The sequence below is a fragment of the Rhinolophus hipposideros genome, assembly GCF_964194185.1.
Source record: "Rhinolophus hipposideros genome assembly, chromosome: 1".
In the NCBI taxonomy this organism is placed as follows: domain Eukaryota; kingdom Metazoa; phylum Chordata; class Mammalia; order Chiroptera; family Rhinolophidae; genus Rhinolophus; species Rhinolophus hipposideros.
Genome location: NC_138047.1, coordinates 109,621,598 through 109,635,735, shown reverse-complemented (window position 1 = coordinate 109,635,735; position 14,138 = coordinate 109,621,598). Strand labels below are relative to the sequence as shown.

General features: G+C 61.7%; 1 protein-coding gene across 7 annotated transcripts in view; it reads left to right on the top strand.

The window, feature by feature from the left end:
• Nucleotides 1-14,138, top strand: part of SH3BP2 (SH3 domain binding protein 2) — a 32,952-nt gene that overhangs the window by 11,681 nt on the left and 7,133 nt on the right. The window contains exons 1-7 of one of the 7 annotated variants that reach the window (XM_081049228.1): nucleotides 796-843; nucleotides 1,108-1,158; nucleotides 1,452-1,555; nucleotides 10,915-11,054; nucleotides 11,596-11,698; nucleotides 13,170-13,287; nucleotides 13,612-13,682. In XM_081049228.1, coding sequence (XP_080905354.1) covers nucleotides 10,919-11,054; nucleotides 11,596-11,698; nucleotides 13,170-13,287; nucleotides 13,612-13,682 — 428 coding nt within the window. In that variant the 5' untranslated portion in view covers nucleotides 796-843; nucleotides 1,108-1,158; nucleotides 1,452-1,555; nucleotides 10,915-10,918. Of the gene's footprint in view, nucleotides 1-795; nucleotides 844-1,107; nucleotides 1,159-1,451; nucleotides 1,556-3,512; nucleotides 3,705-9,124; nucleotides 9,224-10,914; nucleotides 11,055-11,595; nucleotides 11,699-13,169; nucleotides 13,288-13,611; nucleotides 13,683-14,138 lie in introns of those variants that run through there. The other 6 variants (XM_081049226.1, XM_081049230.1, XM_081049229.1 and 3 more) reach the window with 6 other exon arrangements.

Below are 14,138 nucleotides of genomic sequence, written 5' to 3'. Positions count from 1 at the left end.
GATAGGCTGTAAGTCACAATTCTTTATTCTGCTCTGAGCGATGGTCCAGGCATATGCTGGTTACAGCCACGTCAGGGGGTTGGCCACGTGCGGACATGACATTCAACCCATCTGTCCATACACTGGTCTGTCTCGGCCCTGCTGTGGGCCAGTCACCGTCCTGAGCCTAAGGGGGCTGCTGGGGAAATACTCGTTCATGTGGTGACACTCTGGTGGGCAGAGCTGTGCCATTGACGTGGAGATTTCAGGGGAGAAGTCCGAGCCAGGCCTGAGCGAGGCTGTGGACATCCAGGGAGGCCAGCTCAGATTTGCCCCATCCAGCTGGGTGCCCACTGGGCGCTGCCCCCAGAACCACCTGTCCCTGCACAGCATGTCCAGGATTTCAGGTCACCTGGGAGTGAAAGCCTGCAGTCGCCAGAGAAAGGACTTGGGCAAGTCCCCAAGTCCCTGGGTGTAATAGTTTCCCACGGCTGCCAAAACAAAGTACCACACACTGGGGCTTAAAACAACAGAAACTCACAGTCCTGGAGGCCAGAAAATCAGGCGGCTCTAGGGGAGAGGGAGAGCCCACCCTTCCTTCGCTCTTCCAGCCTCTGCTGTACTGAGAGGAAAATGAGGCTGGTGGAGGCCGGGCATGGCGGGTTGTGGCCGAGGAGCTGGTGGGCGCTGCCTCGGGCTGCTGTGGTGGGCCCAGGCCCTGTGGAGGCCGATGTCTTATTTTGAGAGCTTGAGGCTTTCTCCACAGGGGGTGCCAGCCACCCTTACCTGGGCCTAGAACCCTGCCTAGGTCTGGCAGTCCCTCCTTGGCACCTTCAGTGCCTGAGCTGCCCCTGGAGGTGGCAGGTGGGGCACCGGGCTGGGTATGGGTGGGTCTCTGGGTACCCATGGGAAAGCTGCGCTGGGGTACCCAGGGAGGTGGTTCCAGCCCCCATGCCTTCGTTACCTGACCATTGGCACAGCTGGTGCCCTCCTGTCTGCACCTCAGTGTCCTCATGGCCAGTGCAGGGCGACAGGACCAGTAGTGCCGCACTGGGCATCTGCCTCGCTCCTGAGCAGGCTGTGGACCCGGCAGCCCGGAGTGAAATCTCTCCCTCCCTCTTTTTTCAGGCTGACCCTTGGCCCCTCCCGGGCCCTGCGGGCTGGTTCCCACCTACCCTGGTAAGTGCCCTGCAGTCCTGCAAGCTGGGGTGGGCCCCTGCCACTGGGGGCAGGGGGAGGAGCTGCAACTTGGGACGGGTGGAGTGGAAGACCAGAGCTGCTGAGTGTGGGGACCCCAGCCACAGCCTAGCCCCATGTGTCTCCCTGCTTGGATGCTGGTGTGGGGTCATTGCCGTGGTTATTGCCAGCAGAGTGTAAAAGGTCATGGAGCTGCCATTATTGGGGTGCGGGGAGAGGGAGCTGAGTGCCCTGTTTCCAGGAGTATGAATGGCAGTGTCGTTTATTTGCTGCAGGGGTGAACCTGCCTCTGGAGATTGGAGGGCACACGGAGAGGAGGTGCCTTAGGGCAGCATAGCAGCCTGGGAATCCTGACCTCAGCCTTCTGCAGGAAAACTAGGTCTGACCCCCACAGGGACCTGTGTTCCTCTGCTCTGCGTTGACTCCTGCTGCGGCATCCCTGGGCCAGGGCCCTCTGCCCACGTCCACCTATGCTGCGTTTCCGTGCCTGGGGCCCTTGGGGGCCAAGGGCAGGGGGAGGCTCTGACGTCTGCGTGACCTCAGGCCTCACCCATCCTTCCATCTGTCCAGTGAGGACTGGGACGGCCCCGGGATGGCCAGTGGGTCCTGGTTCTTACCTCGGCAGGTTCTCATCCCTACACCTGTACCCCAACCTCCCCTGGTCTTGGCCATCTAGTCGTGCCCATGGATTCCTCCCCACCCTGGACATTGCTCACCCCGAGCCCCTGCTCTGCCTTTGACTCCCTCCCACCACCCCTGTCATAGCAAACTCCCCCTCGGTCAGACCTGGCACCTGCTCTGGACCCCATAGCTCCTTGAGGCCCCCACCATGTCCCAGAACTACCCCTCTGGCTTCTCCTGGCTGGTCCATGGCCTGAGGGCTTCTCACCTGCTATTTTATCTGAATGCTCAGCACCCATTTCACTGATGAAGAAACTAAGGCCTAGAGAGGCTAAGTCAGTAGCTTGAGACCACACAGCTGGCAAAAGATGGAGGTGGGCTGGGTGCCCAGCTGTGTCTCACTCGGGGGCCTCTACCCACCCTGGGCAGGCTGCAAAGAGGAAGGAGAAGGGGACGAGGCCCCACTTAACCCTCCCCTTGCCACCATCTGTCTGTCTTATCATGGCCAGCTTTCTGCTGAAGGCACGTTCTGCCCTCAGCCACCTGAGGATGCCGAGGCTGGCACAGGAGCCAGGGTGGCTACCCCCACCCTGAGGGGCGCTCAGACACAAAAGCCTCAGCTCCTCTCCTTTCAGGATGTCTCTGGCCCTGAGCTGGCCCCCAGCCTGGGAGCCGCTCTCCTCCAGTGCCCTGACACGCAGGTATATGGCACAGCGAGGTGCTGCACAGCTGGTTGTGGGGGCTGTGCCCTAGGAAACCTGGTGGACCATATGAGACCTTTGTAACTCTCAGGGACCCTGTGGCCCATCATCCTCAAATCCTGCCGTGGGTGTAGCCCCAGAGTGCTCCTTCTAATGGGAGGGGTAGGACCTTGAGAACAGAGCTCAGGCGAGGATGGGCAGGGGATGTGCGGTCTCTGCAGCAACAGGCCAGGGCTTGTACCCCTGTCCCCCAGCTCCCTGACTGGACGGGCAGGGAGGGTGGTGGGCAGAGCAACGCAGGCCTGGAGGGGCTGCATTCTGAGAGGGACTGGGAGTGACGGGCACCTGTGTGTTTGCCCACAGGTCATAAGTGCTTTCCAGCGAGCCTGGTGTTCGCAGAGGCTGTGCCAAGCATGGGCGAGTGGGACGGAGGGTGGGAGGGAAATGCCTGTGCCCAGGCTTAGGACCAGTGTCTTGGTCTCTTGGTGTCCAAAGGCAGAGAGGTGACCACATTGAAACCCGAAAGGTTCCTGGTGCAAGAGGCGCAGCCCCTCTGTGTGGCCTCAGATGGCAGAGCAGGGTGGTAGCGTTTGCACTGGTGAAAGAAGCACAGTGGGAGGTAGTGAGCTCCCCACGTGGAGTGTTAGCGCTGGCTTCTAGCTGGGTGGGCGTCTCTGGGCCAAGCAGGTTGTGCCTCAGTCTGTGGGCTGTGAGGGGCTTCGGTGTTTTGCTGGGGAGAAGCCAAGTGTGCAGAGGTGGCTGTGGGGGATCTGCGGGGAGCTTTCTCCCCAGGGACACAGCTGGCCTCGCCGAGGGCCTTGGAGAGCTTGGGGCTCTGACCACAGAGCAAGTGGTTAAAACCTAGCAGGCAGAACAGAACGGCGCGGGTGGGCGCAGCCCTGGGCCTCAGGACTCACAGGGCGGAAGAGAGGAAGTGCCGGCTACTGGGGCTGCCCAGGGACCGGCAACAGGAAGTCCCCGGTGGGGAGGAAGCCCTGGTGGCCACAGGCCCCAGAAGCAGCAGGAGGCTGTCAGCAGGAGGGAGCACTTCGGGCAGCCCCGAGGCACCAGGCCTCACCAGCCTGGGGATGCAGGCCACGGCCCCACCCCGTGGCCCCTGAGCCACATGGACTCCTTGGGCCCCAGGATGCCTGCCCCCAACCTGTCACCAGGCAGGAGAGACATGTGCTGGGTTAGTGCCTTCAGGTCAGTGGGGTGGCCCTGGGACTGGTGGCTGGGGAGGTGGTGCCGGCCTGTGCCCTCCGAACCACTTGAGGAGGCCCCATGTGGGAGACAGGGCCCCCATCGGGGTCGCGGAGGGGACCCACAGGACCCCGGGCACACAGCTGGGGTGGGCGCCCAGGCTGGGGTGAGCCTTCCCCCACACACCCTCCGGGGGTGGCCTTGACATTTGGGTCCTGTGTGTGCATACATTGTGTGTGAGTGAGTGTTGTGAGTGATGGTGTGAGTGTGAGTGTGAATGGGAGTGTGAGTGTGAATGGGAGCGTGTGAGTGCACGCACTGAGGGGCAGGCAGAGCTGCGTGAGCACCTGCCTGCCTGGGCCAGGAGGTGCTGGGGGGCCTGGCGCAGAGCTGAGGAGCCCTGGGGGGACCTGCCGGCAGCGGGGCTCTCCTTGTGAAGCCCGCTGGGGCAGAACTGCCTGTGGCATGGCTGGTCACCAGCCTTCATAGATTTTTGGTTTTGATTCTTTTATGGAGAAAGATTCTGGGAAGAGGAAGGAAGAAGGGAAACTGAAAGGGGAGAACAAATGGGCTGAGTAAGAGGCACTGGGGTCCCTCCTCTTCCCTGCCCTGCAGCTGTCACCCCACTGCCACCTAGTGCCACCTATGTGCCAGGCTGGGGAGTGGGTGCGCTAGGCAGGGGGTGAGCGCCCCACCATTTACTGGCTATGTAACTTTGGGTGAGTTACTCCGCTTTTCTGGCCCTCGGTGTCTTCATCAGTGACGTGGGGGTGATGCTGGTTCACAGCTCAGGGGTGTTGGGATGGTGACATAAAGTGGTTCCTGAGAAGCACGGAGCCTGGCCCGTGGTGAGTGCCCAGTGTGCTTGGTACTCACAGCCCTGAGCCTTTTGTGGCCCCATGTCCTAGTCTGCAAAGTGGGACTAGAGCACCGAGCCTGTGGGATGTAAGGCGCCGCCAGGTAGAACTTGGCCCTGGGTCTGGGTAGGGCTGGGGGGGTGGCAATCATGTGACCGATGCCCAAGCTGCCTGCCCAGGGCACTGGGGGCCACCGTGAAGGGTCCTGTTAGCCCCTGGAGGCTCTGTGTGTGTGTGTGTGTGTATGTGAGTACATGTGAGCGAGTACATGAGTGTGCATACATGTGAGTGCAAATGGGCCCATGAGAGTGGATGAGTGGGTGTGTACACGTGTGTGAATGAGGTGTGAATACGTGTGTGTGCATGTATGAGTGGGTATGTATGAGTGCACGTGTGCCTTTGTATGAGTGTGAGGGTGTCAGTGGGCATGCGTGTGGACGACAACTGTGTGTGAGGGTGTGAATAAGTACATTGGGGGCCTGGCCCATCCCCGCCCCACCTCACCCTGTGGCTCCCAGAGACAGGCCGGCCTAGTCAGCACTGACAGGAACCCCCGACACTGGTCACACGAGGTGCCAGCTCCCTCACCGCAGCCAGGGCCATGTCTGAAGGTGTCAGACAGCCCGCAGGAGCGCAGCCCCCAGGCCCCACCCCCCCCAGGCTCCACTCTCTTGCACAGCTCACACCTGTGCATATGTGGGCACACCGACGGACACACATAGAACCCACATTCAAACTGTGCAGCTCCCACATATGCTATCTGTGCACACCATCCATGCCACTGGCCCCGAGGGCAGCCCCCACAGCTCACATGTGGGCCTGAGCAGGCAATGACGCCCTCCTCTGGGGCACACAGCCCCATGGCGGTTGGGGGCCATAGAGCCTACACTTCGTGGGACCAAGCGATTCCCACCTACCTGCCCCGCCCCTGCACCTAAATACATAGACCAGTCTCAACTTTGACAGAAGGTGGGGGATGAGCATAGGAGCAGAGACCCAGAGTGTCCCCAAGGTGCCACCTTCCCTAGTGCACACCCACCTGCTGGAAGGGCTCATGGAGGCCAGCAGCCACCATGCCTGCCCCTTGACACTGACCTGTGTGTCTCCAGAACCCTGCTCCAGGTAGCCCTTCACAGTCCAGGGAACATAGCGCCTCACAGCACAGCAAGCCTGGAAAATGCGTGCTGACTCTGCTGGATGCTCTCTGGGTGGCCTCAGTCCCCTGAGAGGACGGACCTGTCACTGTGCTAATGGGTGTCTGGGCACTCTGAGGAGTGGACTCTCCATGCCCACTTTGAACTGGAGAAGTGGAGGCTAAGTGGAGGATGGGCCTGGCAGGATTTGAACTCAGGTCTCCATCACTGTCCCTGACAGCTCCCACCAGCGTGGCCTAGCGGGTACTACACGCAGCACAGTAAGCGGGCCCCAGTGGGGTGTCTGCCCTTGCGGAGAAGGGGATGGAGGCTTCCTGCGCTGAGCTGGTAGGAAGTCCTGTGGGGGGGCCCCTGGGGAGAATGGAGTTTAACCATCAGGTCACTGGGGCTGGGGTGACACTGTGGGCATTGAGGGAGACAGTGGGAGGCCAGGCAGGCCAGGAGTGTGGGTGTGTCTTGGGGACTCCCCTCAACTTTCATGGGCACCAATGGAGCTGGAGGCCGTGAGCTGCAAGTCCCCGAAAGCTATGTGGTCACCATGGCCCGTCATGACCCTCACCCTCAGCCACTACTTCCCCTTTCCTGCTCCAGCCTGGCCTGGCACTGGGCTTCTGGTCAGGTGCCAGGCAACCCAGCTCACACACTGGTACAGGGCAGGGCTGGGGGTGGTCAGAGGGTGCTGGAGTCAGGATGGTCTTCTCTTTGGACAGCCCGTCCTCTGGAGAGGCGCTGTGCCATCGGTGAGGACATTCCCAGGGGAGGTGAGGGTGGAGCAACCTGGCACTGTCACGACCCACCCTCCCCACCCAAGGTCAGTCAGTGGCCACCCAGGAGCCCTCATTCTGCCATGGAGGGACGGCGCTCTTGGGAAAATGAGGCCCTCCCAGCCTGAGCCTGCCTGGCCATTGAGCTGAGCAGCAGTGGGGCTGTGGGCCGTTCCAGCTACCCCCCGACCTCACCCAGGTGTGGAGCCATGTGCGGGGGGGCTCTGTGTGTCCTCACAGCAGCTGCCCCCATCCCACACACATGCCAGGTCTCCTTACAGATAGGGGAGGAGGCAATACCCCAGGGTGGGGGCTCGGATTCGGTTTCCTGTGCCTTCCACACAACTGCAGTCCCCGCCACCCAGCAGGGTCATCATCCTGTACCTCCTTCGGTGCTCCCTGGGTACCCCTTTTCTTCTGGGCCTGTGCTGGTGGGGGACAGTGACAACCTAGTGTGGTCAGTGTTTGGAGGGGCTGTGCTAGCTCTGTGCAGGGTCATAGGACCCCCTAGAAGTCAGGGAAGACAGCCTGGAAGAGGATACACTGTAGCTCATTCCTTTCACTTTGGGATTGTTCTTTGCTAGTATATAGAAATACGACTGATTTTTGTGTATTGATCTTGTAATCTGCCACCTAGCTGACCCTGTTTATTAGTTCTACTCATTTTTTAACGGATTCCTTGGAATTTTCTGTATACACAATCATCTAATCTGTGAAGTGTAACTTCATCTTTTCCAATCTGGATACCATTTTTTTCCTTATACAGTGTTGAATAGCAGTGGTGAGAGCAGATGTCCTGGCCTCGTCCCTGACCTTCAGGCAAAGCCCACCGTCTCTCACCACTGAGTGGTGTGGGCTCTAGGATTCTACCAGGTTGAGGAAGTTTCCTCTTGTTCCTAGTCTGTAGAGTGGTGCTCTTATCATGAAGGCTTGTGGAATTTTGGCAAGTGATTTCTTTCTGAGATGATCATGTGGTTCTTATCCTTTATTCGATTGATCTGATGTATCATGCTCATTGAATTTTGAATGTTAAACCAAACTGTCATGCCTGGGATGGCTCCCACTTGACATGGTGTACGACCAGCTTTCTAAATTCAGAAGGGATATTGGTCTGTAGTCTTCTTTTTTGCGATGTCTTTGCTTTTGGTATTGGGTAATGCTAGCCTCGTGGAATGAGTTCCTTAGTCTTCTGTTTTTGGAAAGGTGTATGAAGGATTGGTGTTCATTTGAGCCAACGCTTGGGCTGGCTTAGTTCACGCGCAGCCACACGCAGTGGAAACTGCACAGCGGCCTGGAGGAGGGTACCTGGCGGTTTTGGGTAATGGGAGTCAAGGGTTTGGCACAGGAGGTGGAGAGCAGGAGGAGAGCCGTGAGAAAGGCAGGATCTGAAGGCCCAGGTAGTCTTGAGGAGGACTTGCAGGCGTGTGTTGGAGAATGTGCTGAGTGGAGGGAGATCGCGGGAAGACGAGTTAGGGGAGAGAAGTGAGGCAATGGTGGGGGCTGCCCAGAGGTGGTAGAGACATGGCTGGGTGCAGGAGGAGGCTGCCCTGGATGCTGCCGTAAGAGGCACTGGCAGGGGCCCTGGAATAAGGCTCAGAGGCAGGGTGGAGCCTTGCTGTGGGAGGCCGCAGTGAGAAGCGAAGGTGGCTTGCAGTGGGAGGCCCCCCCCCCCCCAGAGCAAGCCCGAGGTGGAGGCCAGGACACCAGAGAGGGGAGCCCAGTGTGGACAGCGATGTGGGAGGGAGCAGGGCCCGAGGTGGAGGCCAGGACACCAGAGAGGGGAGCCCAGTGTGGACAGCGATGTGGGAGGGAGCAGGGCCCGAGCTGTGAGAGCTACCTTCTGCAGCAGGTGGCCGGTCTGGGTGGCAACCTGCATGCAGGTGGGGTGGGGAGTCAGAATGCTTGGGAGGTGAGCAAGGGCCTTCACCAGCCTTTGGCCAGCCTGGGGGTCTCCTGGGAGAGAAGCCCACGTATGCGCAAGCTGGTGGGGGGCTACGGAGGACCAGACCCCTGACTCCTGCAGGGAATCCGAGGGTGGAGGCCCATGCCATGAGGCAGGTGAAGCAGCCTACCCATGAGGGGCAGGAGGTACTGTAGAGCTGCCTGGGGCCTGCATACATGCCAGCCTGGGGGGCACTCAGCTGCCGGACCTGCTTCAGCCCCACCCCAGCTGTTGGAGGCAGGGCGGCCATCACCCCACTTAAGAAGCACAGACAGATATCCAGGGAGGAGAAGCCCCTTTTCCAAGGGCGCTGGCCTGCCCAGTGCACCTGGAACCTGGGCCTTCCAGCTCGCCGGCACTGGCTGTACTGGGGCTGGGAAACTGCTGCCTCGTTTGCATCGGTGGCTTTTTTATTCTGGGCTGCACTTTAGACGTTCGCTTCGCGCCCCCCAGGCCATTCGCAGTGGAGTTGATGGGAAAACTGAGGCCCCGTCAGTTTGTGATGGGCGGAGGGACGGCGCTCCTCACCTGCCCCCCGCCAGCCCCACCCCCTACGGGAGAGGGGGCGGTGCGGGGGGAGGGACTCCTCACCTGCCCTGGGCCCCGCCCGCGGGGGAGGAGCCAGCTGCGCGGGGCTGGGGGCGCTGGGCCGGGGGCGCGCTGGCATGGCAGGCACGGGGCTCGGGCCGCGGGAGCCGGGAGCCGGGGGCGAGGCGGCGGGGGGGCCCAGCGCGGGGCCGTGTCGGTGTGCGCGGGGCAGGCGCACCGCCCTCCGGAAGCCGGCGGGGCCCGCCGCCTGGACGCCGTGAGTACGGGCGGGCGGCCGACCCCGGCTCCGACCCGGCCAGCGCTTCCTGCGAGAACAAAGGCGGGCGTGGGCCGGCCCCAGGCTGGCGGGTCTGGGGGCTCCGGGCGGGGCTCGGGCCTGTCTGTGCCCAGCACCTCCCTGTGGGTGGGCGCGGCCCCCTCCTGCCTCCCCACGGGGGGCACCGTGCGGCCGGCGTCCCAGGGATGGGTGTCCGCGCCTTTGTTTCTAGCTCTGCTGTTGGTGGGTTCCTGTTGGAGGGGTTGGCTTTGTGTGCAGATGGAGCCCAGGCGGCAGCCGGAGTGACCGAGGCAGGGCCCGGGCCTGGCGGAGGCGCAGCCCGGGTCCCTGGCGGCGGGGAACATTGGATGGAGGGTGCTCTTTTGCTAAGAGCAGAATGGTTGTCGTTGTGTGTGCTTCAGGGCAAGGGGCCTTAGTGGCAGGAGGCCCAGCAGGACTGGACCTCCGGGTCTCTCGCTAGCTGCTCCACCAGCGGTTCCACTACTGACCACACACCTCCAATGGGCTGGGGCCTCAGGAGGGACCAGGCCCTGGGTGGGGTGGGGGCAGGCACACACATAACAGTGCAGGGTTGGGGGCGCTGTTGAGATGGGCCAGGGATGGGGGGACAGCCTAAATGTGACTGGGCATTGAGGTTCCTCACAGAAGAGGAGACTCTGAAGCTGGGTCTTGAAGGATGAGTAGGAGTTCTCCATGTGAGGGGAGGCCAGAAGTGTGAAACAGCCTGGCAGGTTTCAGGGAGAGCAGCTAGAGCATGAGTAAGAGGCTGGAGAGGGGCAGGCCTGACGCTGGGACCCAGACGTAGGGTCCTGTAGGGCTGGGTTATCCCTAAGGTGGTCAGCGTCTCTGGTGACGGCACTGTGATTCCTGCCCAAGTGATGCCCCAGGCTGATGGGGAGACAGGGTGGGTACCACCCAACCCACCAAACGGTCAGCCCAGCAACAGGCTTAGGGATGCCCCATAGGCCAGGCTGGGTTGTCTGACCCGGGAGCTAGGGGCTCTTGGCCCCCTGCTTTCCTGCTTCCTGGTCGCAGGGCCTTCAGAAAGGGATGGACAGAAGCCAGCTAAGGGCAGGCAGGAGTGGAGGGTGAGGTGTCTGGGAGCTGTGTGTCTCCCTCCTGAGAGGCGCCGCTTTTGGAGAGGGCGCCGAGGGCCTGCCCCAGCCCCTGTACCGCTTTAACTCCCTCCTTCCAGTTGTGACCCGGGTTATCTTCTCCCAGAAGCCCTCCCTGACTTCTTGTCTAGGGTAGGCCCCATTCTAGGCTCATCTGGCACTCAGACTTGGGATGGTTATGGCCTAAGGTCTGACTTACCTGGGTCAGTGGTTTCCTGAGTTCATTTACTTCCGTAGCCAAGCCCCCGTGGGGCCTTGAGCTCAGTAGGTGTGTGCAGAGTGAACCAGTGACAATGAAGGGACACATTGGCTCTCAGGGTCCTTGGGGGTCGGGTATGTGGCTGAATGTACCAAGGGCTGCCCAAGTGGACCGGGTGGCCCTTTCTCCCTGAGGTCCCACCTGGAAGCTTAGGGTCTTCGGAAAAGGGGCTTTCTGACCCCTTACTGCCTTGAATCTTCATGCTGTTGCCAGGATCTTGGCAGTGTCCCTGTTGCATGTCCCCAGCTAAGACATCTTCTGTTCCCCCCACTGAGACATTTCCCCTTTTATTGCAGCTTCATGGCAGCTGAGGAGATGCACTGGCCGGTCCCTATGAAGGCCATTGGTGCCCAGAACCTGCTCACTATGCCTGGGGGTGTGGTCAAGGCTGGCTACCTGCACAAGAAGGGCGGCACCCAGCTGCAGATGCTCAAATGTGAGTCCCCTGTGGCAGGGAGCACGGTGGGAGGACATGGGGACAGGGCTGAGTCCTAGTCATCTGCCCCGCTGGATTCCTGGGACAAGCACCCAGCCTCTCCGGACCTCTGGCTCCTTACATGGTGGGCCTTCCTGAGTTTCCCGCCACCCCGCGGGGGACCTGAGGTCAGCTTCCTCAGCCCATTCACAACTCTCTGAGCTTCTTTGCCCCTCCCCCCTCGCTGTGCCAGCCTGTAGTGGAGGGAACCTCCTGGCAGCTCCACAACCTCCAGCAAGGCGGCTGTGGCCTCCCTGGGCCTCTGGCCCTGGCTCTGCCCTCCTGACAGTCCTGTCCCTGGGGGCCTGTGATAGCTCCGCACAGCCCCCCAAACCTCCCCCTGCCCTGGGGCTGGCCAGCATGCCCATGAATTTGTCCACATATGACCCCGCAGTGGACTCCCGGGGAGGGGTCAGCATGCCAGCCCAGCCCCCTACCCTTCTGTTCAGTGGGGGTCAGTGGCCCCTGTGGCTCACCGCCCACCCTTGCCTGCTGCCCGCAGGGCCCCTGCGCTTTGTCATCATCCACAAACGATGCATCTACTACTTTAAGAGCAGCACGTCTGCGTCTCCACAGGGCGCGTTCTCGCTGAGTGGCTACAACCGGTGAGTGCCCGCCTGCCGCTGACCTGGCCCCCACCGTCTGCTGCTCCTCTCAGCACCCCCAAGCGCTCTGGCTGCACCTGCCCCTTGTTCCCGCCCCGACTCCCGAGATGGCTTACGTGCTCACCCCCTGCGACCCTGTCCCGCTTCGCCCCTTCCTCTCAGCCTCCGTGATGCCTCACCCCTTCCTCACAGTCCAGCTTCAGACGTTTGCTGAGAGTCTGGGGGTGAGGCTGGGGCTCCCTGCTGCTCCTCAGCAGGTCTCAAGTGTTGGGACACTCTGATCTCCAGAGTCCCCACATAGCCACTGCCCAGTGACTTCTGTGTCCCTCCTCCCTCCCCAGGCTGCTCTCAGGCCACGCTGGCTCCAGGGTCCTCCCAGGCTGGGGCCAGCTTCCTGCTTCACACATGCTGGGGGTTGGGTTCATTTGGTCACGAGCCTGCCCTTGAGGGGCTCCGGTGCTGAAGGGCAGGCGAGCGCTGGGCCAGATGGGTGGGATGGGGTGAGATGGGGTGTGCTGGTGTGTTCGGCCCCACCCGGGTCTGCCCCATAGCCTCGGGGGCGTACAGAGCTGGTGAAGTGGGCTCCTGGGTTTGGCCCTTGGTGTGGCACCACCAGGACCCTGCATCCTACGGCATTAGTCCATGCCTGGCCCCTCCTGTGATGAACCAAGGGGCCCACGGGGTCACTGGTGGAACTGGGACTCTTGGGGAGTGGCTCTAGGCCTTGGCTCACACCCCAGCCACAAGCTGAGGGGGGAGCCTTACCCAAGCACCATCCCAATGACAGCCCCCCAGGCCAGCCAAGCACTGCCAAGGTCAGGAGGTGGCTGCCAACAGGCACTGGTAGATCAGAGCCCCGGGGTTCCTTAGGGAGGGACATTTCCTTTCCCCAAACTCACCACACTCGGCCTGCTGGGGGTACAGCCTTTTCTCAGGGGATAGTCCAGTCCCTGTAATGGGCCAGATGGGCACACCTGCCCAAGGTGCCCAGCCTGGCAGGGCCCCCCCCATGGTAGACTTTATGATCTCTGTGCAAACCCAAATCCTGGCTGGGGGAGTGACCACAGTGAGTCATTTCCTTGAAATGCTCTCCAGGACGCTGCCGGGCAGTGCGGGCAGCTGGAGCCTGACACAGCCCCATGGCGGTCCTACCTGCAGGCCAGGGGCCAGGCAGGGCCTGAGCTGGGAGGGAGCAACCATGTAAAGGGGCATTCGTGGGCAGCGAGGGGGACACATCCTTATCGTGGAGCTCTGCATGCTGCTGCCTCAGGATGCCCTCCGGGACCCCAGCGTCCCGTCTGCTCACCGCCCACCCTTGCCTGTGTGCCTCTTTGCCTGAGGTGCCTCCCTTTGCCCCACCACCCAAATCTGCTCGTGTCCTGGGGGCATTGCACTGGATGCGAAGACCTGTCCAGGGGCAGGCCAGTCCCTGTGGGCACGGCCCAGGTGACCACTGGCACTATGTCCTCAGGGTGATGCGGGCTGCCGAGGAGACAACGTCCAACAACGTCTTCCCCTTCAAGATTGTGCACATCAGCAAGAAGCACCGCACGTGGTTCTTCTCAGCCTCCTCTGAGGACGAGCGCAAGGTGACCCGGGTGGGGCCGCTGGACCCAGGGCCCTGTCGCCCCATCAGCTCAGGCCGGGAACTGACAGGGCCTCTGCCTGGGCTCTGAGGATGTGGCTGGGGCATGGGCAGGGGTGCCCCTCAGTGTCCGTCCTCATGCCCAGGTCCCAGCACCACACTCAGAAATTGCTGTCTCGGGGCAAGCCCTGAATGGGTTGAGGGGGCCGCAATCCCAAGAGGGCCACCAGGCGGTCGCTACAGACCAGTGGGGCAGGGAATGGAGGGGCAAGGGTGGGGCCGTGCCCTGGGCAGCACCATGCCCACTGCGGCCCTGGGTGACCCACAGAGCTGGATGGTCTTGCTGCGCAAAGAGATCGGCCACCTCCATGAGAAGAAGGAGCTGCCTCTGGATTCCAGGTGGGCCTGGGGGGTTGCTGGGTGGGCGGTGTTAGTAGGGGCCCTGGGCTTGACGCCTGTGCCCACCTCCCAGCCCCCAGGGGCTTGGCCCAGAGTCCTTTCCTTGAAAGTTCTTCTGGAGGTGCCAGCTGTGTATGTTCAGGGAATGGGCTGGTGCGTATGCTTCCGAGTGTGTAAGTGTGTGTAGGTGTGCACCCGTGTGTATAAGAGTGTGTGTATGTGTCCCTTGTTGGTAGTTCCTATTTAGGGGTCGTGGGACTTTACCTGCCCACTCAGGAGGCCTAGCATTGGCAGCAGCCCTGAGCTTTGATCCCCTACCCGCTCCCCCACCATGTCCAGCCTGGCTCGTTTGGGAGTGAGAGCCGAGTGAGTCCCCAGGGGCTCGGCGACCTCACTGTGACATGGCCCAGCCAGTGGCAGGGGCGTTCTGGGCAGGAACACAAAGCACCCACTGCC